Genomic DNA, 23,770 nt, shown 5'->3' with positions numbered 1-23,770 from the left:
AAAAGAAAAAAGAAACCCCGATGGAACTGAACCCGCAAACGTTCACATTTTACTTGACGTTGACCCTGAATTCATTGAAGTATCTCTAGGATTTCGTACTGTCTCTAATGGTTGAGGTTTTCCTTAGCCTGGTTTAAAACTGGGGCACCTTCGGGGCCGGGCCTCCCCGCAGGCAGGCGGGCGGCAGAGGGGCCGAGCTCCTGCCCCCCCTGCCCCCCCCCAGAGACCCGCAGGGCAGGTGGTCAGACACCACACCTGCACCTTGGACTTCATTAATTGCTCCAAAAGTAGCCCATGTGGACCAAAAGTAAACTTTCATTTGTTTAGCAATATTTACCGAAATGTGTTGAATGGATTCTATCATTATTTTGTTGTTGTTAATCTTTACTGGAGGATGTTTTCCATTGATTTTTAGAGAGAGTGGAAGGCAGGGAGAGAGAGAGAAACATCGACATGAGAGACACATCGATCGGTTGCCTCCACACGTGCCCCAGCGAGCATCGGGGATCAAACCTGCGACCCAGGTACATGCCCCTGACCAGGAATCAAACCCACCACCCTCCTGTGTGCAGGCCGACGCTCCAACCACTGAGCCACGCTGCCCAGGGCTGTTGAATCGATTTTAACGAGAAGTGACGAAGTCCTTTGTCAAATTGTGAAGCTTCCTTTTGCAGAATATCCTCTGCTTTATAAAATGCATAGTTGCCCTCTTCGAGACAAGGAGAAGTGGAGGCGTTGTAACATGGAAGAAGGCTACTGAGTCAGAGCAGTTTGGGGAGGTGAATCTTGCATGCCGTCACTGGCACGTTCAGTAAACGTCCTATTTATTTTTATTCAGGAATGATCCGACCATTGGAACACGATAGGTCCCTGAAATACAGCCGTGCGGCGGGCACTACCAGTGGCACATGCCACATACACGGCTTCCTGCTGTCGGTCTGAGCAGTGGGTTCCAGGCGCCTTGGTCTGTCGTAAATTGATGCCATGAAAAATGACAGTTTTGTCTTTAATGAGCTGTGTATCAACTGTCTGTTGCTTCTGAATGGGAAACTGCATATCAGTGATATTTCATAAACATATTTGTCTCTATTTTTTAAAATTAGCGTTCTAATGCCCTCTCCAAGGAGGAAGCCTGGCACGGTGATGCTGCCTGCTTGACACAGCCTTGTCTCCTGCGGCTCAGTGGGCTCCAGGCTCGCGTACAGAAGGCTGTGATACTCACTGGGCCACGCAGAAGCGAGGGGTCAGCCTTCTGAGAGCTGCAAATTCATAATTAACTACAGAGACGTGCTTTATGTTGCCCATTTATAACAATTATTCAAATAATTGTATTCATCAGTCTTTATACAATGGATAAAGCCAGTTAGAAAGAGGAACACTTTCATCCAATCAGATTCCGGAACGAGGGGATAGCACCCCTACTCAGTGACCTCGATAGATTACTGCATTCCCCACTGCTTCCCTCTTGGTCCCCTAAACCCATCGTTTGGGAACACCCATGGATCCAGAATCCTCCCGTGTTTAATTGGCATCTGCCCCTGAGTATTGGCCTCCCGGGGCCTTGATAGAAATTGTCTTTGAGACCTGATGGTGTGCCCACTTCTTTTTATAGCACAGACGGGCTGTATAGTCAGGTGGCTTGTTTCCAAAACCACTTACAAAATCCAGACGTACTGACCGCTCCTACCCGAGTGTTTCTGTCCATTTGGGTTTTTAAAAACTGGTGCGCTCCACTGGCCATTGCTTGTCTCTGAGCACTCGTTTGGTTGTTCCTCGTGCTCTGTGGTGGCTGCTCCCACACCTTAGTTCAGCAGATACGGCCTGAGCATACGCTGGGCTTGGCTGCGAAGGAAGGGTGCGATGAAGCGGTAAACAGACGTCCCCTTGTCTTCAAGACCTTACCAGGTCCACGAACATCTTCCAAGGCGACAAGTCGCATCAGGGAGATATTGGTGCACCGTGTGAGCTAGAGGACCTGGACAGGCCAGGACGTGGAGCTCGGGTCCTCGAGTCCGCGTCCCCGAAGAACAAGTCCGGGCCTCCCCGCTGGCCCAGCACCGTGTGGTGTTTAACAGACGTGAAGCCCGGGCCACGGAGCCGTGTCCGGCTCGGCCCGTTCTTCCTCCCCTCCCACCTCCTGTCCTCGAAGGCAGCGCTTCGCCGAGGGCCCCCCAGCCGCCCGCACTGGCATGTCCCCGCCACTTGCTTGTCTCCTGACTACCTGCTTTATCAGCTTTGAGAGTTTTATTTTTCAGGACTACCTCTGATTTTTGAAATTTTCTATTTCAAAACATCTTTTTGCCAATCCGATTCTCCGAGGAAGGCACAGCCTGCCGCTGCGGTCAGCGGGCGCCGTGCCCGTTGGAAACCAGCGACGCAGGAGCCCGCAAGCGCGCAGGGCCTGCCCAGGTCGGCATTGGCAGAGGGTTTCCACGCACGCACGGCGCCCCGCGAACGCAGACGCACCGGCAGGGGCCTCCAGCTGTGCACTGGAGCGCGCGGCCAGCGCACCGGGACAGTCGGCCTGCGTTTACTCTCCTTTTGCATGCTGTCCTGAATGAGCGGTTGTAAGCATTCACCCTCGTGTTTCGTGTGCTCTGAAAGTGGAGACTGAGGAATCTTTCTGCCTGATTGTGTATCAATAACAAAATCAAATGATTGGAGAAACGTACTTACGTATTAATACATTCAAGCTCTCCAAAAAGAGAGAGAAAGCAAGAGATTCGGCTCATGTTTTTAAGAAATTCATCCTCAGTTCTTAAGTGTTTTGTTTATGTCCCTTGAGGAACGAAAAGAAAAACGATTTGTTTTTACTTGTAAGGCCTCACTCAGTTGCCCAATTCCGCAGAAGAGCTGGACAGTGAGGACCTCTCAGGTAAGGGCTAGTCATTAGGTAAGACACTGCGGTGTCCAACCTGTGGGGGCCCAGTCCACTGCTGCAGCACGGCCCTCGGGGTGCTGAGCCACCGATGAGCAATGTGGATACTGAAACCGAAGAGAAACACATTTTTATTAACACTTTTCCCCTCCCCTCCCACCTCTCTTCCCTGTGGCAGTGGCGTGTATATTTCAGATTGGGGCTGGCGCTGTGTGGTGCAGGTGGAGGTCAAGCTGTCTTCGGGATTGTCCAAAAGCCACTCTGGCCAGTGGCGGAACGGAGTTTCATGTTCTAGATAGATACTGGTTCGGGAGAAACTCTGTTGCATTGTAAAGCGATTCGAGGATGTTGGATTATGAGACGAGATCTTTATTTAAAAGCTCGTGGACCATGACTGCGGTGAGGGGACTGGCAGAGTCTGGCCGTGGTAGTCTTAGAAGTGGGGGTGGTAGGAAGGAAGGGCAGTTGTTCTGTCACACACCACGATGTAAACTAATTATCCACCTCAGACCTTTTCACAGCACACTGAGCTCTTCGTAAAAGTCGGTTTCATGCTTGATTCCAGGATTTCGGTGTTACTAATTCAAAATAAGAAGCATATCCTAAAGGGGGACATTTAAAATGGTCAGAGCCAAACAATTATATGAGCTTCTGTGATGTTGTGGGACTTCACTGCCAAGCACCCCAGCTTCTCCCACGTTCTGATCAGTCACTTCTTCACAAATCAATAAGGAAGGCCCCTCCTCATCACCGTGGTGGAGACACCCAGGCGGGGGGCTGTAGGTGCCCATCGCAACTGTTGGACAGAGGGCTCCGGGGCCTCATTGCAGCTGCCTTGAATGACGGTTGGTTGTCGAGGTGATGTGTTAGGTGGGGCTCCCACCCAGTGAGAGAGCAGGACAGGACTTCCCGCCCAGTCTCCACAATGAGTAGATGCATCGTCTACTGTGTGCTTCTGTCGAAGCCCAGGGCTGCGTGTATTTTTCTGTCATGTGGTACATCCCAGTTTGAGCTTGGCTGGTGGACTTCCCTAGAGTGGAACCTGCAGGACACGCTGGTTTTGTTCACTGCTGTCCGCCTGTCTCCTGGTAAGCACACCACCGCACCCGGGCGAACAGAGGAATTCCAAACCCCGTGACTTCACGTAGACACAGAAACAGAAGATGGGAAGGTAACCAGCCCATCACAGAAGTGTTTCCTTTTCCCCTCCTATTTGTGGTATATTGGGAGAAGCTGCAAAAACATTAGCCTGATTGTCTTTTTTTTTAATCCTCACCCGAGGACATTTTTCCATTTTTTGTTCAGATAGAGCGGGAGGGAGAGAGAGAGAGAAACATCGATGTGAAGGGACACATCGAGTGGCTGCCATCCCACACGACCAACCAGGGCCGGGGACAAACTGCAACCGAGGTACGTGCCCTTAGCGGGAACCGAACCCGGGTCTCTCTGGACCGCAGGCCGACGCTCCAACCGCTGAGCCAAACCGGCCAGGGCACAGCCTGACTGTCTTTTAGCATGAGAGTAGATGAGTCCTCCCCCTGCGTGGGGCGTGATGCCACGCGTAAGCAGCGCCTGCTCTCTGCTGTGGTCCTGACCCTGCCGAAAACCCCTCTGACAGTGGCCGTGGCGGGTGGATCTCTCGAGGGTCCTAGGGAAGGACTGAGTTCTCATTGGCCCTGGTCCCTCTGCGAATATGAGCCCCACAGAACCACGCAGAAATGCAGACCTCATTTTTCTCCTCTTTAGGAAAATGGGGTGAAACCAGCCCGCCACCCCTCCCCCGGCACCATCTACTAGGATTACGCTGGGTCTCTGAGCTCAGTACCTGGTCGGATGAGCCTTGCTGCAGTCCTATCAATCACCCCAAGTCAGGAGCAATCCACCAACTACTGTTTGTGTTCATTACAATTCAGTTAAATTAATAATGACGCCGTTGCCCTCCCCCACGCCCTGCAGGCTCCCTGCAGCCGTGCTGCTCGGGAACCATAAGTCTTTCTGAACACTGGTGATCTGTCAGGCTGGGCCAGGCTGCCTTTGCATCTGGTTTGATGAACTAATCAAAAACTGATTAGCACCTTTGTTCAAAGGGGATGCTGATTAATCAATTAGTATTGATTGTGAGCTTGACTTCACTCAGCAGCAAAGAGACATCTGAAGGGAAAAAAAAAAAACAACCAATAAAAATTGAGCAGCTGTCATAGTGTTTAAATTTATTAAAACAAAATACATTATTTTTTATGAAGCTGTCTTGAAATGGGTCACTGAAGGGGAGCGTATTGATTGAGGAAGGATGAACTTCTCAAATTTCTGTAGCCTAGAGACGGAATTCAATTATAATACAAGACAAACAGGTTAACACCCGGCTTAAACAGTCCATCAATAAATTAGAGTAGGTGTTGCCCGTTTAATGCTAAACTGTGGTAATGAATAATATTACCATTCCCACTCTAGGTGGAATATCCATTCTTTTCTTAGAATGGATAAATGCTATTTTCAGCACTTCCTTCAAACTAATGATAGTCTGTCTTCTACTCACCCTCATTCCCCCACTGGGGAACCCCATTCACCACCACCACCCCAGCCGGTGAGTCCCATAAGCAGCCCAGGGCGCTCCACCCCACACAGCAGGTGTCCAGCCGAGCCTGCCCTGCACCGCACATGAAAGCCACGCTTGCGTGTAGTTCCGTGGCTGGACTATGGGCAGGACTGGGGAGCCTGAGCAGTGTGACTTGGAGCCCTTTCGCTTACTTTTGGGGTGTTGATTTTATTGATGATAGATCCACACAAGGTCTGAATGGTCTCATCAGTTACATCTGCCGTGCCCGTGGACAGCTGGTGGTGGTTGCCACCCACGTGAAATAGGACAGCTTTCAGCATAGTTCGCCTTCTGTTTTATTTTAAAACTTAAAATGTCCCCCGCTGCCTCCGCGGTGGAAGGGCCGAGGGGGCTGTCAGTGGAGGGCGGTGGTAGAGAGACCACGTTCCAGAGCCGACGTCTCCTGCTTGGGGAGCAGAGGCGCGGACAGAGGCGCGGCCAGCCTGCTGCCCAGGCAGCTCACAACTCTCGCCCCGCGAACGAGAAAGCGCCCTGGGAAACCCTACACGATCTCCCTCGCACCCCCTAGGAAAGTGTGCGTGGAAGGCAAATTTTAGTCTTTTACTTTATTTTCTAATCCTCCACCTGAGGGTATTTTTCTATTTATCATCAGACAGAGAGGGAGAGACAAACATTGACCTGAGAGAGACACACCAACTGGTTGCCTCCCGCACGACCTGACCAGGGCCGGGGACAAACCGCAACCGAGGTCCGTGCCCTTGACCTTAAACGAACCCAAATCTCATTGGTCCGGCAGGTTGACACTCTAACCTCTGAGCCAACCGGCCAGGGCTGGAAGGGCAATTTTATTTATTTATTTATTTATTTATTTATTTTTAATCCTCATCCGAGGACATTTTTCCATTTTTTTACTCAGATAGAGTGGGAAGGAGAGAGAGGAAGAGAGAGAAACATCGACGTGAAAGGGACACATCGAGTGGCCGCCACCCACATGACCCAACCAGGGCCGGGGACAAACTGCAGCCAAGGTACATGCCCTTAACGGGAACCGAACCCGGGTCTCTGTGGACCACAGGCTGGCACTCTAACCGCTGAGCCAAACCGGCCAGGGCATGGAAGGGCAATTTTAAATGGCTTGGATAATCCATGCCCGATGACCCAGCCAGGTGAGCAGGCTCCGGCCCCCTGAGTGGATTCCAGAGGAAATGTGTAAGCATGCAGCCTGAATTTAGACACTGGAAGCATTTAAAGGTCTTTGGATCCAGATGGTCAGTTCCAGGGTAGGATATAGGGCCATCTGCTTACGTAAATGTCCTCAATGTCTGTGAGAAATTCGGCAGACACTGTGCTTTGAGGGACTCTCCTTAATCAGCCCCTGCCTACGTGTGGCTCAGATTTGGCAAATAGGCTACTCTTCTTGTTTGGCAGGCAGGCAGATAACAATGACGATGATAAAACAACAAAACTGGCTGAGCTCGGGCTGCTCAGGGTATGGCCCGTACGTGTGAAGTGTCACTGTTCGCCCATTCGGTGGTGACGGGTTGAAAGCGCTCGCACACAAGTCAGTGCCTCATGTCATCTGCACTCAGCACGATGGTGTGAGCTCCCCATGCCGCCGGCCTCCAGGCTGGGCACCAGCGACCCGCAGTGAACAAAACCAGCCGGACGCTGGAGCTGCCGCCGATGCCCAGGGCCAGCCCCTGCTCCGGCGGCCCCGCGTTCCGGCAGGGACAGACTCAGCAGCACAAATGTTGGGCAGCGACAAATGCTTTGAGGAAGGCCAGTCTGGGCGGAGTGAGGGCTGCCTGGTTCAGAAAGCTCCCGGGAAGCCGGGGGACAGCAAGGCCGCTGCAGGACGCCGAGCCAGCGTGGGGAGAGCATCGGTCAAGGAAGGGCTGTCAGCTGTCAGTCTCAGCGTACGAATGAGGGGCGGGGGCTCCAGAGGGTACTGATTCACTCAAGAGACAGTCAGCCTGTGAACACATGGGTCTTCCTGCCTCCGCAGGAAATGAGAGGCTGTTTGAAAGCGGTCTTCTTCCCCAGAAATCCATACTTCCTTTGCTTTGGGGACTTAGGAATTGTTTCCTCTCGGACCCTTTTCAGCTCAGCCTGTGCATCCAGGGAGTGAGGAGGGTCCAGCTCCCCAGAGCCCCAGGTGTAGCCACCTGCCCCTGGCCTGGAGGGAGCCCCCAGCATGCAGTCAGGCCTTGCCTTCTGCTCAGAAGCTCTGGGTGGGGCCAGTGTCCCTGCCTGGACCCGCGGGACTGTTGCCCACGGAGACGGTTCTGGAGGCCACAGGAGAGTAGTGGTTGCAGAGGGTCGGCGTGAATGTTCCCTCGCTTTAAATGTCCTTCAGCACCAGGCACAGCGGCCAGACCCTACCGGGTCCCCGCCAGCTGATCCGTGGCTCTTCCCAGGGGGACAGTGAGCTGCGTCACCTGCTGACCCTCCCACAATCCAACTTGCTGCCGCGTCCCCCTCGGGAGGAAGGGGGCTATCAGCTGGAGCTTCTCCTCCAAATTGGAAAGTGTCTTCCAGTTCCACAGGTTGGACACTGCTTCGGGGTGACTTCACCATATTCATTAATCCATCATCACACCCCCAAATGCCCGAGGTCCACGGAAGCACCTTCCTCCAGAGGGATTCTGGCGGGAAGTGTGTGCTGGCACCCCATCCGCTCTATGGGATGCGCCCCCCTCAGCGCTTTGGGTGGAGAGGGCGTCCCCCCCTAGCGCTTGTGAGACACGGGGGGCTCACGGGCCCTTTCGGCCCCTCTGGCACTGCCAAGTCCGGGGAGGGCTGCACCAAGTCAGCTCCACTGTTGCTTAAACTGACTAAGTCAATTTACTTGCAAAGGGAGAAAATCAACTTAAAAAAAAACAAACACTGGTCCTTCTATGTAGCTGACAAACAAGTATCGAATACCATGGCAGTCTTGATTAGAGCTGGGACTGGGTACCTGCAGCCTGGCCACACGCGGGCCAGTGGGCACAGGTCCCCCTGCCACTCTGCAGAAGAAAGGGCTCAGCGACTTCAACTCGACAGGTGTGTCTCACCTCGGAACAGTGCCGAGTGTGCAGCCCAGCCCTGAACCCCAAAGAGCTGATGAGCATTTGCCTCGGACCAGTGATAGGAACTGAACGCAGCCCTCCTTGGGCTTGGACAGGCGCTGGCAGACGCTTGTGGTGTGCCCAGCCCTGGGCCAGGGAGGCCCTTGTGTTCAGCAACAGGTGCACCTCAGAACAACACTGTGGGACATGTGACGGTGCTCGTGGCTCAGAGTCGCTGCCTGGTCTGTCTGGAGTCCCAGAGAACAGTGACAGGCCAGCTTCTCCCCCAGACCTTATGGCACGTCCAGTGGACTTTCCTGGGACCCCGCAGAGGGGAGGTCCCAGCGGCCCTGCAGCTCCCGTCCGCACCTGTTTCAGGAGGAAGTTGCCCTGCAGGGATGGGATGCAGCCGGAGGGAGCGAGCGCCTGGGCTGCCGCAGTGGCGTCCTCCGGACTCCCCGGCCTTTCCCTTCCCGGGAAGACAAGGGGAGGCGGCACAGAGGCCACTGGGCTCCGGGCCGTAGTGACGTCTTCCTGGGGGAGCGGCACCGGGCACGGGCACTGCTCCCTGGCGGGAGGGAATTAAATGTCAGAAGGATTTGTAGCATCTGTAATTGAATTGGTGCTGAGAAAAGCAAATCTGAAAGAAGAATAACAGATGAGGAAGAGCAAACACCGCAGCGTTTGTGAGCGCACGCGGCCCAGCTGCTCCCGCCAGCCAGCAAGGGGTGTGTTAAACGCACCCCGGTGTCTGTGGCCGCGCGGGGGCCAGAGGAGCAGCTCCCTTATCCGGACAGCCCGGGCTGGGGTTGCTTTTGTTTTGTCTTCGAGGTCAGGCTTTGTTTTGCTTGGGATTTGGAAAATCCAGGGTCGGGCTATTGCTTTCTTCCGGGCACGTGAGCCCCGCGCGGTAGCGGCTTCGAGATGGACGAACCTCCCCACAGCCTGGGGAGCTAGAGGCAGCATTTCCATCACGAACTCCGATTCCGAGAGTTTGTAATGGCACTGACCTGTCCGGCAGGACCCGGTGCGGGGGGGAGACCAGCACTGCCGGCGACCGCCACCCGGGAAGCCGTCCTGACTCCTCCCCAGGTGCCCGAGGCCAGGAAGCTGCGCAGGTGGAGCGTCCGAACGTTCCGCACGTGAAGTGGGAGGACGTGTTCCTGGTTTAAGACGAGGCCGAAGGCAGTCCGCAGTCCGTGAAAGTATATAGGGAGCCCGTGCCCCCCACCCCGAGCGTAAGGGTGCCTCGCAGCTCACACGGGGTGTCCCGAGAGGAGGGGAGCAGCAGGGGTGCCGACTGCAGCCCTGTCCCTTAGTCACTGTCCCTTAGTCACTGTGCCTTCATGGGCCCGCTTCCTGGCCCTTTGGCGAAAGACCGCGGCCTGGCCCGAGGTGTCGGCGTAGTCGGGCCTCCACTCAGTCCCGTTCCCCGGGAGCTAGTCCCTGCCTCTGGCCGTCCGCCCCGGGGGGCCTTCGGGAGCAGAGCCTTGGGGGTTGTCACAGATGCACGGCGGGGACACTGCCTGGCGGTCCGCACCGGGGTCAGGCAGAGGCCTGCTTTCATGCAGGCAGCGCGCCCAGAGCCCTGTGTGGAGGACGACTCTGCCCACAGAGAAAGGGGGTCCCCTGGAGGGGAAGGAGGCTGACTTCCCACCAGAGCTGGTCCTGGGGAGCTGCTGCCCTCAGAGCCCCCTCGGGTGCCCAGGAGGCCTGCATGGAGCAGACCTGAGCTGCCTGGGCCTCCCTCCTGGGAGTGTCCTTGAAATGACCTTGTGGCTTCTGGGAGGCTGACGCACACCAGGGGGTGCAGCTGTGCCCGGAACGCCCCGTGAGGGCCTGTCCGCGCTCAGCTGGAGCCACGTGGCTCTGGCTTTCCTGCCAGAAGGAACACTAACTCCCAAATACTGAACAGTCCCGGTTGGTCCGTCCTAAAGAGACAGGTGTCGCAGAGCGGGACCAGGCAGGCAGGGCTGCCTCGCGGCGTTGTCCTGAGCCCTGCCAGCGTTGACTGTGCAGACACGCAGGCTCGGGGGCTAGGCCCACTGCTGAGGTCACACAGGAAGTGACGGGGTGGATTCTTCCTGCTGCAAACGGGGTCCCCGCGCACACGGGGCTCCTGGAGGCGGGGACAGCCTTTGTGCCATAAGCACACACCAAGCACCAGCACGATGTGGCTTCAGGAGGACAGGCGAAGCTTAGTCCCAGCAACAGGAGCGCCCTCCCTGTGACCACGCGAGAGTGCGGTCTGCTGGAGAGGGGAGGGCCTTTCCTCCACGGCGAGAGGCCCACGCGCCTGGGGAGCAGGCCCTGGATAGAGCGTGTCTGTTCCTGTGGGGCAGCTGGGCAGCTGGGCAGTCTGCCTCTTTGGGTTTCTTATCTGCCTTGTTGAGAAAAGGAGCCATTAATCGGGAGGACATCCCCAGGAGGGCAGGGAGTTCCTGGGGCCTGAGTGCAGGGTCTGACCCCCAGAGCAGCAGGAGCTTTGCGTGGTGGTGGGAGTCATAGACGGGCCCACGTTTCTCACTCAGACATGATTTCTTGAAGACTGGCCAGAGCTCTTGCTTTGTGGGTGGCCCAGGAAGGACAAGCAGCCAATGGGCTCGGTCAGAGCCATCTCTTTGGGGGTCAACATCTCCTCAGGCTCCAGCCTTCATCCTGCTCCACTAGCCCAGAGCCTCTGAGTGAAGCTTGTGCTACTGTTCATACATGATTGAGGTTCCAGCCCAGAGACAGGTGCACCAGCCTACACACAGGTACACTAGCCACAGGTGCACCAGCCCACACACAGGTGCACCAGCCCACAGGTGCACCAGCCCACACACAGGTACACCAGCCCACAGGTGCACCAGCCCACACACAGGTACACCAGCTCACAGGTGGCACCAGCCCACACACAGGTACACCAGCTCACAGGTGCACCAACCCACACACAGGTGCACCAGCCCACACACAGGTGCACTAGCCACGGGTGCACCAGCCCACACGCAGGTGCACTAGTCCACAGGTGCACCAGCCCACACACAGGTACACCAGTCCACATGCAGGTGCACCAGCCCACACACAGGTACACTAGCCATGGGTGCACCAGCCCACACACAGGTACACCAGTCCACAGACAAGTGCACCAGCCCACACACAGATACACCAGCCCACATACAGGTGCACCAGCCCACATACAGGTGCATCAGCCCAAACACAGGTACACCAGTTCACATACAGGTGCACCAGCCCACACACAGGAACACTAGCCACGGGTGCACCAACCCACATACAGGTGCACCAGCCCACACACAGGTACACTAGCCACGGGTGCACCAGCCCACACACAGGAGCACTAGCCACGGGTGCACCAACCCACATACAGGTGCACCAGCCCACACACAGGAGCACTAGCCACGGGTGCACCAGCCCACACACAGGTATACCAGCCCACAGGTACAGGCACTTCTTTCTTACCTAGTAATAGGTGACCAGCCTTTGCCCTGTTCTCCACCACCTTGGGTGAATCGATAGCACCATGAAAAATTCTCCCAGTTGCACACCTGGAAACAAGAGTAGATGAGTCTGGAAACAGCACTGCTCTTCCTGGGGGCGCCCAGCCGTGATGGGTGCTCCTGCAGGAGACCCCAGGGTGGAGTGGGAGTGGGACGAGGCTGCGGAGCCCACAGCCTGATGCCCCCTGTACATGACACACCCCTCCTCTGTGTCCGTCTGCAGTGACGGATGTCTGAGTGGTCCGATGATGGTAGTTCTGGTCGACGTGGGTACCAGAAGGTAGCAGGAGAGCTCCCCTTATAAATAAGTGTCTGGAATGTCCGTACCTGGGGTGGAAAGTGGAGCCCAGGTGGTCAGTGTGGGCACAGCGCAGGGGGAGGAGCAGCCCTGCCCACCTGGAGCTCTGAAGCTCATGGGGAGCAAGTCAGATGATTTAAACCCCCAGGCACCACCTCTGGGGGTGGTGTTCTTCCTTATCACAGCCGCCCCCGCCCCGGGCTTCTAGACTGCCCCTGGGCCTGGAGGGGGCGCCTTTCTCCAAATGGGTCAGGCCCGCGTGGCACAGTCTCAGCTCTGTCTTCCCGGGACAGACCGGCCTCCTCCTCGCCCCTCTGGCCTCCGACCCTGGCATCCCCCCTCCGTGGCCGCCATCTCTCCGCTGTCCCACCCAGTTCTAAGCCACAGGTGACTGGAAGGCCCTTATGCTCCCACGGGCCGAGGTTCATGGAATCGGGGTGAGTTCCTTCTCCTTCCCACGTGATCCCTGATTTTCACAGCTCCCAAGGGGGGGTCACACTGGCTGGCTTTTCTGTTGCTTTTGTCTCCTTGTGAGCGAGTTTGAATGTGTGCAGTTGGGGTAGGAGCCTCTAGTGTGTAACACACTGTCCCCTGCAGAGACCCTGCATCCAGACCCCAAGGGGAGTGCTCCCCCTCAGAGCTCTCTTGTCTCCCGGAGAACAAGTTCCCGTGGCTGAGTCCCCCTGTTGAAATGATGTCCCAGGCGCTGGGCGTGGAGAGGGGATTGCTCGCCCCATGGTGCAGGCCAGCTCCTCAGACTGGGTGCTGAGGGCTCGCTCCTCCCGGAGCGCTGATTGGCCGCAGGGCCTGCCACTCCATCCCCATTCTCCAGCTAAACTCCGCCCTCCCTCGGCCTGGGCGACCCGCTGCCTCCGACCTGGCATTTCTGCTTGCGTTTGGATTTGGGGGCTTTGTCGTCCTTCTGAAGGCAACTTAATGAAACACTTTAAATACTTCACTTTTTAATTTAAACTCTTTTAATTAAAGCGCTTTCCATGGACCCCGAGTCACGAGTTATGTCCCCGCCTTCGTCAGTACTCCATCTCAGCGCAGAATTGGAAATATCGATGGAAAGTGTAAATCATGCCTCCTGCTGAAAGCGCCGTGTAGGCCTCGGCTCAGAGGAGCACCATTACCTTTAGCTGTCACGGATCTGTACCCTTGATCGATAAACTTCAAATATTATTAGAGGTGGAGGCTTCAGAGATTTGCTCTGTTCTTTGCAGAGAGACAGAGATAAATCTTTCTTAAAAATTGACTTGAATCTGCACCCTCGGTCTTCCTGCCGAAACGCATGGCTCTGAGGCGTCCAGCCACTGCGGGGGGACAGATTTATAGGCCATGTGCTCCTTGTACTGAAAGATTTAAATGGTAAATCCTTCACATATGACTTCACAAATCATGTAAAGTTAAAAGATTTTTACCGTTTCTGTTGCTGCTGTGCTTAAATTGTAAGGTGCAGCCAGTAAATCATTGTAATGGTGGTGTCGTACTTGACTCGGAGAAAAAGAGACAATGGTTTAGCTTCCACTCCAAAATGTTAATGTATTAATCAACGGGAGAATAATTGTTTTTTACTACATTATAAATCCTGGGTGCCATTAGGATTTCAGCACGGGGTGATGTAGCCACAGTCCTAAATTAAAATTGTTTACCCCGCCACGCGCCCATTCTGCATCGCCATAGCTCATTCGGGTCCGAGTCGCTCCCCAGCCACACATGTCGCTCCTCGTCTGGAAGAAGACATCTTGAGGGAGGGGTGCTTATAACGGAAAATTAATTGCACTGTGAAGTGCTAAATAAATAAAATAAAAGCCGTCTGTGGCAGTGGACAATTATTCCTTGCTGTCGTTTTTGAGATAGGTTTTTCGGTGTTAGACTGAAGCTTACTCCCTCATACATCCTACACGTAGCAAGCATGCCACTTGTCTCGAGTCTCATAATCCTCGTTTTATCTCTAAGCAGCTGTGGCCGTGGAAATCCTCACTTTCCCTATGCCCACGCCTAGCAGAGAAAAAGCCACTGGCGTCTATAGAACATCAGTCACTGGGCGCCTGGCCTCCCTCCACAGCTCCCGTCACTGCGGAAGGTGCCATCCCCATCCGAGCGCAGCCTTCAGCTAGGTCGGCCCCTGCTCCGGGACGCAGGCAGGGAGAGCGCTAAGACCAGTCAGGACGGGACGGGCTCTTCCTTCCCCCCGCTCCCTGCATCTTCCCACATGCATCGGCTGCTACACTGCTGATCATGGGATTGCCTGGGGGGGGACTTGTCGATGCAGCACTGGACAGTCAGTCTGTGGCCTCAGTGTAACTCGGTCCATCTCTAGATGGTTCTCTGGCTCCTCCATTAACAAGAAAGCGCCCTCTGGCCCTGGAGGCCTGTCCCCAGGGCTTCTGGTGTCTCGTGATGAGCTGTACATCCCTCTTCCTCTTCTGATTCCCACAGATTCCCGAGCAGGGGAAGAGGGCTCCATCCGGGCCGTGGACCATGCCGTGATCGGCGGCGTCGTGGCCGTGGTGGTGTTCGCCATGCTGTGCTTGCTCATCATTCTGGGGCGCTACTTTGCCAGACATAAAGGTAAGCAAGGTGCTTTGGCAGGCTGGGGACCGCGTGTGCCACGGCCCCGCTCTCCGGGCCTTTGCAAGGTTCTTGGCCGGCAGTGGGGGTTGTGTGGCCGCCTAGCCTCGCTGATTCCTGAGACAGGGAGAGGAAGAAGACAACGGAATTTCAGCAGCTGCTGATGAGGACTGAGAGTGGATGAGTGGCGAGCACGCCTTGAGTTGGGTTTTCTCGGAATGTAAAGCTCCGTAGATCGTTACTCTATGACCCACCGCTGGTGACGGAGTGAAGAGCACGGTGGGGCCGGTGTGTGAGGTGGCACACGCCCTCCGCAAGCAGGGAACGAGAACCCCGTAGCCTGCTGCTTTCTGGGAGCAGGTGGACAGCCCTGCCCTGGGCCCAGACCCCAGGCGGGCTGGTCACAGTGGCTGGAACCCTTCCTCGGTTGGATGTGCCTACAAAGCCACATAAAGACGTATTTTAAAAATGATCAGTGCAAGTGATTTAAATGGCCGTTAATCACATACTTACCGGCTGCGCAGTCTGGACGGGCGATCATCTTTGCCAACGCTTCCCTCCTGCCCCTTGCTGCTCTGGTCCTCTTCCCTCTGGGTAATTTATTCTTCCTCTTCTCTGTCGGCCCGTCTCTCTTGGTGGTTTTTCTTAAGTGCTGTGTAATGAGCTTGCAGGACTTCCGACAGTACGAACTCCATTGCTTGCTTGTAGAACGTGGGTTTGGGGACGACCCCTTCAGTTCAGCAGCGGGAGTCTAGGTTCCTGACAACCGTTCAGGACCGAAGTGCTAGTCTCACGCGTAAAGCCAGCTGGGACCTCCGTGCATACTTCACCCTCTGCCGCCACCCAGGGGGCAGACGGGCCGAGAACTCGCGCCTCTCTGGGTGCAGCCTGGCCAGGAGGTCCGGCCAGGGAGAGGACGGAGCCTCACTCTCCCGAGGAAGGAGGGGCACGGGGGCCGCTGGCTGCTCTGACCTGTCCCTCTGGAAACACGTGGATCGGCCTTTTCTTACTTAAGAGTCTTCACGGGTGCGCTGCCCAGTGGGCGGAGGGTTACTTGGTGACACCCCGATACAGCGGTGTAAGCTCTACCTAGATACCCTCCTTTCTTCATGCCAACTGTGGGGACTTGGTGACGAGCGTGTCACCAGCTTCGTACTGTTCTGTCTGTTGTCATTACAAAGTGGTTGTGCCAATTAGCAAATCCATGAATCTGGGTCCGGCTAGAGGTGCACTGTGAGAGATTGGCTTGCTGCTGAAGGCAGACCCAAGCCTTGGCTACAGCTGTCATAGTACAGACGAGCTCCCCAGCTGGAGCCCCATCCTGAAACGGAAGGAGAAGAAAACCAAACATACCTGTGCAAGTTTGAGCACAGTCTTGCCGATGGGAGTCATGCTATGGAGACAGGAGACAAGGGTCTCGGTAGACGATTGGAGATGACAGTAGAACCAACCTATCAGGGCCCTAATTCATTCATTGGCTAATTGCTCTCTCTTGCTTTGGTCTCTCTCATGTCCGTGCTCACATCTGCTCATGGGGCCTGGGTGTTGACTGTGCGTGTCAGTCAGCAGCTCCCCAGCTTTCTGCATTTTTAGCTCCCACTCACGTCTCCCTCTGCTGACATCCCCTGGTCATAATCACCGCGCTAATGTCTCATTTGCTGAATTATATCGCAGCGGTTCAGTTGGAGTGGTGCCTTTGGAGCCCCGGATCCCCATTTGTCTCACCCACCTCGCTCTCTTCTTCCGATCGTTTTTTCCCCTCTGCTGCCTGCACACCACTTCGGCTGATGATGGCCACAAAGCAAGTCGCCATCTCTGTACACCTCACGCACAGGCCATCAGACAGTCACGCTGCTTTTACCCCTTCGTCTTCCAGGTACATACTTCACTCATGAAGCCAAAGGAGCCGACGACGCGGCAGACGCAGACACCGCTATAATCAATGCAGAAGGCGGACAGAGCAACTCCGAAGAAAAGAAAGAGTACTTCATCTAGATCAGCCTTTTGTTCCCATGAGGTGTCCAGCTGGCCCTTTTAGATGATAAAGAGACAGTGATGTTGGAACTCGCGAGAAGCTCGTGTGTTTTTTACGAGTGGGTGGAAAGTGCGAGATGGCTTGGGGTTTGCTGTGTAAACACAAAATGTTCTTTGAAAAGTACACTGCTGTTTGACACCTCTGCTTTCGTTTGTTTGTTTGTTTGTTTGGGGGTTTTTATTTCTTCCCACCAAGTCAAACTTGGATGCTTGGCTTTAGTTTGGGTAGATTGCAGAAAATTCTGTGCCTTGTTTTTCGTTTGTCCGTTGCGTTCCTTTTGTTGTTTTTTTTTCTTTTTTGTGCGCATTTACTTTTTCCCCCCGATTTTTAAAGTTAATTTTATTTTTCCAAAATCTCCCATTTTGGAATTTGCCTGCTGGGATTCCTTAGCCTCGTTTTCCCCTTATTTCGCTCTTGTTTTGACTTTTTTGTTTGTTGTTGAAGTAACTGCTTTCTGTTCAAAATTCAGTTGCATACAAGGAGAACCAGCACAGCTTAGACTTCATAGTTCAGAATTTAGTGTGTCCATAGCGCATTCTTCTCTGTTGTTGTAAAGATTTGGGTGAACAAACAATGAGAACTCTTTGCTGCTGCCCATGTTCCCAGTACGTAGAGCAGTGAAGACTAGAACGTAGACTGTGATTCAGAAATGTTCTGTTTGCTGTGGAACTACATTACTGTACAGGGTGATCTGCAGGTGAGGTGTGTCACGCGAGGCTGGGTCTGTCTGTCCTTCTGTGTCTGTAGACGGCTCAGTAGAGGGACCCCACACTGTCCAGCAAGGTCTGGGGCTCCTCCTTTTCCTGTGCCCTGAACAGACCTGACAGTGAGAGCTGTTCCTTCTCCATAAGTGGACAAATTGAGTTGCCACCGGAGGGGATGTAGGGAGGGGAGATCGTTCTGCTCTGGTTATTTCTGTTCCAAACGAGTCCACCCACCTTTCCCAATTGGCCTTACTGCTCTCTGATCTGTAGGAAAAAGCAAGTCCGTGCAGTGGGGGGAGGACTGAGCGGGACAGGGAGCCCCTCTGTGCTCAGTTAGGGAGACAGGAGGATGTGGCCGGCACGTACTGTATATTACAGATATTCGTCACTCTGGGTTTCCAACTCGGGTCCGCGCGGAAGTCCCTTCCTTCAGACTTGGCAAAGGCAGGAGGTGCAAGAGAAGGGCCCGCATTGTCCTCACACTGGCCTGCTGGGGATCAAGTTCCCCAAGGTCAGAGCAGAGGAGGAGAAGCAGCATGTAAGGGTTTTCAGTCCCTTAGTCAGAACTCAGATGTGAGTGTTTTCATCTTCTTACCTTCATGCACTAGCCTTGGCCTCCTTCCTCAGCCTTAAGAACCATCTGCCAAAAAATTACTGATCCTCGCATGACGGCCGCCACCGCGCGTGGCTGCTGAAATCAGTTACCTTGAACGTCTCTTGGACGGGAGCCTTGGGAAAAGGTGCCGAAGTCCAGTCGCTATTGACATTTTTCTTTAAAGAAACGTACGTCGAAGGACAAACACGAAACTCTTACCGGGAGTTTCGGCGAGGCCCCAGATCCCGGAAGACAGTCCCTGTGGAAAGACGGCATCAGAAAAGATAGATCTATATATATATATAAATATATATTATATCACATTTTCAGTGAGTGACTTCGGATTTTGCAAGGTGCATTTTTACTATTGTTACATTCTGTGGAAAACTTACGCTGATTTATTTAAGGGGGAAAAAAAAGTGTCAACTCTTTGTTATTTGAAAGCGTGTTTATTTTTCTTGTCTTGATTTTAACCTTTGATAGAACCACTTGCAATATGGGGCCTTTTGGGAACGGACTGGTCCGTAAGAGAATCCGTACGAGCAGCGTTGATTTCCCCTCTCCCCTCCCGAGGCACTTAACCAAGACAAAAAGCCACAACGAACATCCCTTTTTCACTGAATTTTATAATGTGCAGCTCTGTCCCGAGCCCTTAGCACCCATTCTGACCATAGTGTGACCATATCACAAGGTGAGAGTCATCCAGCATGTTGTCGACAGGTTTTCTTTGGTGGTTCTTTTCAGGAGACGAAACAAGCGAAACCTGCCATCACCCCCCAAATTGCCATCTCATCGCTGGGCCCTCCACCCTCCCATCTTGAAACGTGTACAGTAGTGCGGTGTCCCTGATGTAACTCTATGGCTTACGATGTTGACATGTCTCAGGTCCATGTGTTTCGACTGGTGTTTTCCGTCTCAGGTAGATTGCTAAGTGTAGGCCCCACGCATTGGAGAAAAAACAATAAAATAAAACGGCGAAAACAGGAAATTATGGGTTTTAGTTGTATATTGGTTTATGTATTTTTTCTTAAGTATACAGTGCACTGTTTGAAATGTATTGTTGAGTATTACTTTGTACAGGTCGATCACTTTTTTTAGAGTGAAGAAAGAACAAACTTGTTTTTTTTGTGTTTTTAAAGGAGTATAAAATAATGAAGGATGTACAATTGATGCCAAATAAGCTTGTTCTTTGGTCACGCCGACGTCCCGTCCCCTCTAGGCCAGTTGCGTTCTTAGGTGTACATGAACAATGTTACGGTGTGAGAATCCATGTCCATGTTCCCATTCGCATTTTGTATTGGTTCATGTATACCATTTTTACAAAAGAAAAAAAAAAAAAGAAAAAAAGAAGTACTATAAAATATCTGTCTTCTTAATAAAAAAATTAATGTTACAAAGTGATCCTTTAATCTCATTATGGATTTTTTGCGGACGCCTCCGTGTGGGAGACGAGACGGGCCCTGGTCCAGCTTCCTCCCCAGGACCTGCCGGCCCCGAGCTCGGCGCAGACGCTGGGCAGTGCTGCCGCCGGGGTCCTCCGCTCTGCTTTCTCTCCTCCTCCGCTCACCCTTCCTGCCCCGTTCTCTCCCCCAGCGGCCAGGCGGGCCAGGTGCTTGGGCGCGCGGACTCAGCGGTTTGTGCAGGCGCGGGATGCCAGGGGGCGCGTGGACCACCCCTTCACCCTCCACCCCACCGACCCCTGTGTTGGCTGCTCCACCTGTCTCTTACTCGGGGATTCTGTGTCTTAACAACCCATCCGCCGTCTTCATCCCAAGTTCTCTCCCCCCCGGAGGACCTGCTGCGCCAGGACGCTCGGCCACCACGGAAGACCTTCTCACTCCCGTTTAGGCCGCGGACTCAGGCCAGGGCCCACGCGGACGGCCTGTCCTCCCCCTTGCCTTGCAGGCCCCAGCGACAGCGGCTAGACCTCTGCTGGCTGCGCCGACACCGCAGAGCCCGGGAGCAGCCCAGCGCCCCTCCAGCTGGGCTCCAGGTCCCCTTTCTCTTGGGCAGGGAGAGGGGAGCCCAGAGGTGGAAGCGAAGGTAAGCTCTAGAAAAGCCAAGCGCCATCTCACGCCAGCCTCGTCCGTCCGGGCCTGTCTCTTGCCTGTCTCGGTAGCATCAGTCCCTCCGTCCTGCAGTCACTGCGCCTGCTGTGTACCCCGAGTGTGACACAGTCCCTGGAGGCTGCGGTCCCCGTTCCACCCGCGTGGGGAACAGGAAATGGTCCTCGGCCTGGGGCCCAGCCAGCCTCATGCAGGAGAAGGGGCGTCAGGAAAGGCTGGGGAGTCCAGACAGCCTCGCAGGAGCCGGGAGCCCTGCGGATCTCAGGGTGGTTTGGTGGACGGGGCGCATGAGTCCCAGGTACCGAGGGCAGGCAGCCCCGCCTTCTGGCCTGCGTGGGAAAAATAAAGGGAGGGCAAGGAGGTGTGGGGGTTGGGGGCTCACGGGTGTTCACAAAGCCCAGGCGAGGAGTCTGGTGCCAAGAGCCTGTCCCAGCCTCTACCAGAGGGCAGAGCCTGGTGCAGCGCGGACGCGTCATGGTTGTGAGGAGTCTGCTGGGAGGAGGGGGGTGTGACCTCAGAGACGCAGCCCTGCCCACCCGGACTGGCTGCGAGAACTCAGGCCGGTGGACACTTAGACCGTTGAACGACCCCTTCCTCCTCCCCATTCGTTAGTGTGCTTGTCGCTGGCCGCGTGTCCGCCCCTCCCCTGCTCTGTGACATGAGGCCGCTTCCAGCTAAGCACAGAGCCGAGCCCCAGGGAGCTCCTGGACGGAGGCAGCCGCGAGGTGAGGCCGCTGCGCCTCTGCCGGGGAGTAGGTCCACCGGCTGTGGGACCGAGAGGGCGCCAGGGGCAGCCCTGCTGGCGGGAGCTTGATAAGTGGCCCGGAACTCGGTTCGGTCTGGGGGGAACGGTCCGTGTTCCCCCGGGAGCTCTCCAGTGTTGGGGCTGCTGGTGCTCCCCACACACGTCACCTGGAACCCGAGGGGCCACGCGGTGTTCCTTGGCGCAATCTCTCACTGTCCCCCGTCCACTTGGAATGTCGTTCTCACCCCGCTACGGCCTGACTCCGTGCGGAACGGCCCCTTTGACTCTTCCACCCGGAGCCTTGGAGCCTGCAGTCGCCGGGCGCGGGGGGACGGCCCTGGGCAGGGGAGGCGCTTTGTTAGTACCAAGTTCTGCAGGACGGACACGCACACCGTTTGCCGGGACTCACCCAGCCCCTGGCCCTGAATAACGCAGCCAGCTTCCTTCCGAGTGACGTCCGTACCCACAGCCACACGTGTGCAGTGTGGGAGTATTTCCGAAGGAAGCACTTGGCTGTCCTGACCCCTGCCCGGGAGGAGGACAGGGGGCTCTTGGCCACCGTCCCAGGGGCCTGTGGCCCAGCATGTTAAGTCAGTGGTGGGACGTAAGAGACACTAAGCAAGCAGTGCCGATGAAAGCACCTGGCTGCTGAGCCTCCGGCCTCAGCCACCAACTGTGTCTCGAACCTTGACGTTTGTGTGAGTCCGTCCTCAACCTCGGTAGCTTTCAGGGTGGCCTTGAAGAAATCAGCCACAGGTCCTGAGGGCAGTGGGTCAGTGCCGTCCTTCTCAGGGGCCTGCGGGGACAGAGCGTGCTCTCCCCGCTGGGGAGTGACATCGGCAGTGGGTCAGTGCCGCCCTTCTCAGGGGCCTGCGGGGACAGAGCGTGCTCTCCCCGCTGGGGAGTGACATCGGCAGTGGCCAGAGCCTCAGCAGGGCTGGCACAGGTTGTGAGGGACCTTCCCACGAGGCCTGGCGTGCTGGGGAGAAGCCCGCCGCTCTTCTTGCCGCATCCGTCTTATCTCAGCGTTGTGAGATACAGCCAGGGCGTCAGACACAGATGCCAATAGGAGCCAGGGTGTTTGCCGCACCCACACCCCCCACAGTATACATGCTCACAGTGGGGTGCTGGCACATGGATGACGTGGGCACCCCAAAACTGAGGCTTGAAAGCTGGACTCTTCTGATTTCAAGCCATCTGGCCCCCAGCTTCCAGGTTCTTTCTCTACACAAGAAATTCTATTTGTTCTGATTTTTATATTTTTCCATTTCATTCCAAAGTAAACATAACAATGTCTCCTGCCCCTGGTGGTCAGTGCTGGGAAATACAGCTCGGGCCTCACCTACGCACTTAACCAGGGAAATAATTCCAGCGAGGACCCCAGCCGGCCGCTCTCTCCGCCTCCGCTCGCACCCACCCCCAAGTACCATTTAACTCCCTGCCAGTCCTCGAGGGGTCGAGCTGTGGGCGCGATTCTGGGGAGAGTGAAGACCACCCCTGAGAGGCAGACCGGCGCAGGCCCTGGGCGGGGACTTCTCCAGGGGCTCCCCAAAGGGCGCTGCTCACGGCGGTGTTTCAGACACGACTGCCTTCAGCCCTCCTTCAGGTTAATTAATCACCAGGCCGAGACTTGCTGTTACCAGCAGGAAGTCCGTCCTGAAGTCAGCAATGTTACTATTGCATCTTCTAATGCTGTTTATCCTGCATTAGTGTTTACTTAGGGGGAAAATTGATCCGTAATTGATATTTCCGTCCTCCAGAGCTGGTGTTGGAAGAGCCTAATGCAAGCCTTTAATAGCGAGCAAATATTTAAATCCCTCAATGGTTGCCGAATATTGAAATGTGTGACTTGATTACTCTTTTTGGTTTGTTTTCTCTGTAGTCGTGTATTTCATCGTTTAAACGTGCATCGGATGCTGGCAGGCTGAGTCTAGCTAATCCACAAAAGCTGTGTGCCCAGACGCCGCAGACCTGATTAAAAAGTATTGCTGTGGAAGGCAGCCCTCGCGCTAATCAGTCTTTGTTAGCCAGTGACGAAATTACCATCCGTCTCTCTCTCTCTTTCTCTCCCTCTCTCTAGGCCTGTTTTCTCTAACCTCCTCTCCCAGAATAAAGTGATGGGGCAGCTATAGTGTTGCAATTAGGAGCATGAATCTTTTATCGTTTGGACAAGGAAGGGAAAATGCCATTACTGTCAACCGAAATGTCCTACTTGGGTTTTTCGCTCCCACTTCCCTGCCAAAGCTCATTGCTGCTGCTGAAAGTGTATAGCTTTCACAGCTGTTCTTGATGGCTTGATTCTTAACACAGCCAGAAATGTAGCCCAGGAGATGCTTAAGACAGTTTATGGAAAATAATAGATTTCCTTGCAGAGACACGATGCATCGAGAAGGGCGTTGAGTCCCGTCAGACCCAGCCGAGATCACCAATTTTCTCCCTTTCTGGCTTCAGTTACAAAGGCTATTGCTTAGGGGGGAAAAAAAGAAAAAGAAAAACAAACAGAACAAAAAGGCCCTCTTGAATCCGCTGTGCTCTCCCGGCTGGTTTCTGTCAGCACCCACGAGTCTGGCTGTGACCGCAGTCTCGCCACACACCCCGGGCAGCCGGGGGGTCGGAAGAAGCCACGCCTGCCGGAGTAGGAAGAAAAGGATGCTGCGGAGTGGAGGAGAGCTCCCGAGAGCCAGCCGATGAGACCTGAGCCAGGCCCACCAGCCCCGGGCTCCGGACACACAGGTGGCTGTGCTGAGCCCCCCCCCCACGAGGGCGGG

General features: G+C 54.9%; 1 protein-coding gene across 6 annotated transcripts in view; it reads left to right on the top strand.

The window, feature by feature from the left end:
- The window catches only part of CADM1 (cell adhesion molecule 1), a 358,010-nt gene extending 334,538 nt beyond the window's left edge, over positions 1 to 23,472 (top strand). For 3 of the 6 annotated variants that reach the window (XM_036259078.1, XM_036259076.1, XM_036259077.1), the window contains 2 exons: positions 14,726 to 14,857; positions 16,734 to 19,515. In XM_036259078.1, the coding sequence (XP_036114971.1) occupies positions 14,726 to 14,857; positions 16,734 to 16,852 (251 nt within the window). In that variant the 3' untranslated portion in view covers positions 16,853 to 19,515. Of the gene's footprint in view, positions 1 to 2,821; positions 2,876 to 14,725; positions 14,858 to 16,733; positions 19,516 to 23,082 lie in introns of those variants that run through there. The other 3 variants (XM_036259081.1, XM_036259080.1, XM_036259079.1) reach the window with 2 other exon arrangements.
- The last annotated feature ends 298 nt before the right edge of the window (positions 23,473 to 23,770 follow it).

Source organism: Molossus molossus, unplaced genomic scaffold (assembly GCF_014108415.1).
Source record: "Molossus molossus isolate mMolMol1 unplaced genomic scaffold, mMolMol1.p scaffold_m16_p_13, whole genome shotgun sequence".
Taxonomy (NCBI): Eukaryota; Metazoa; Chordata; class Mammalia; order Chiroptera; family Molossidae; genus Molossus; species Molossus molossus.
The sequence above is the reverse complement of the archived record's forward strand: the minus strand, read 5'-3'. Positions and strand labels throughout refer to the sequence as shown.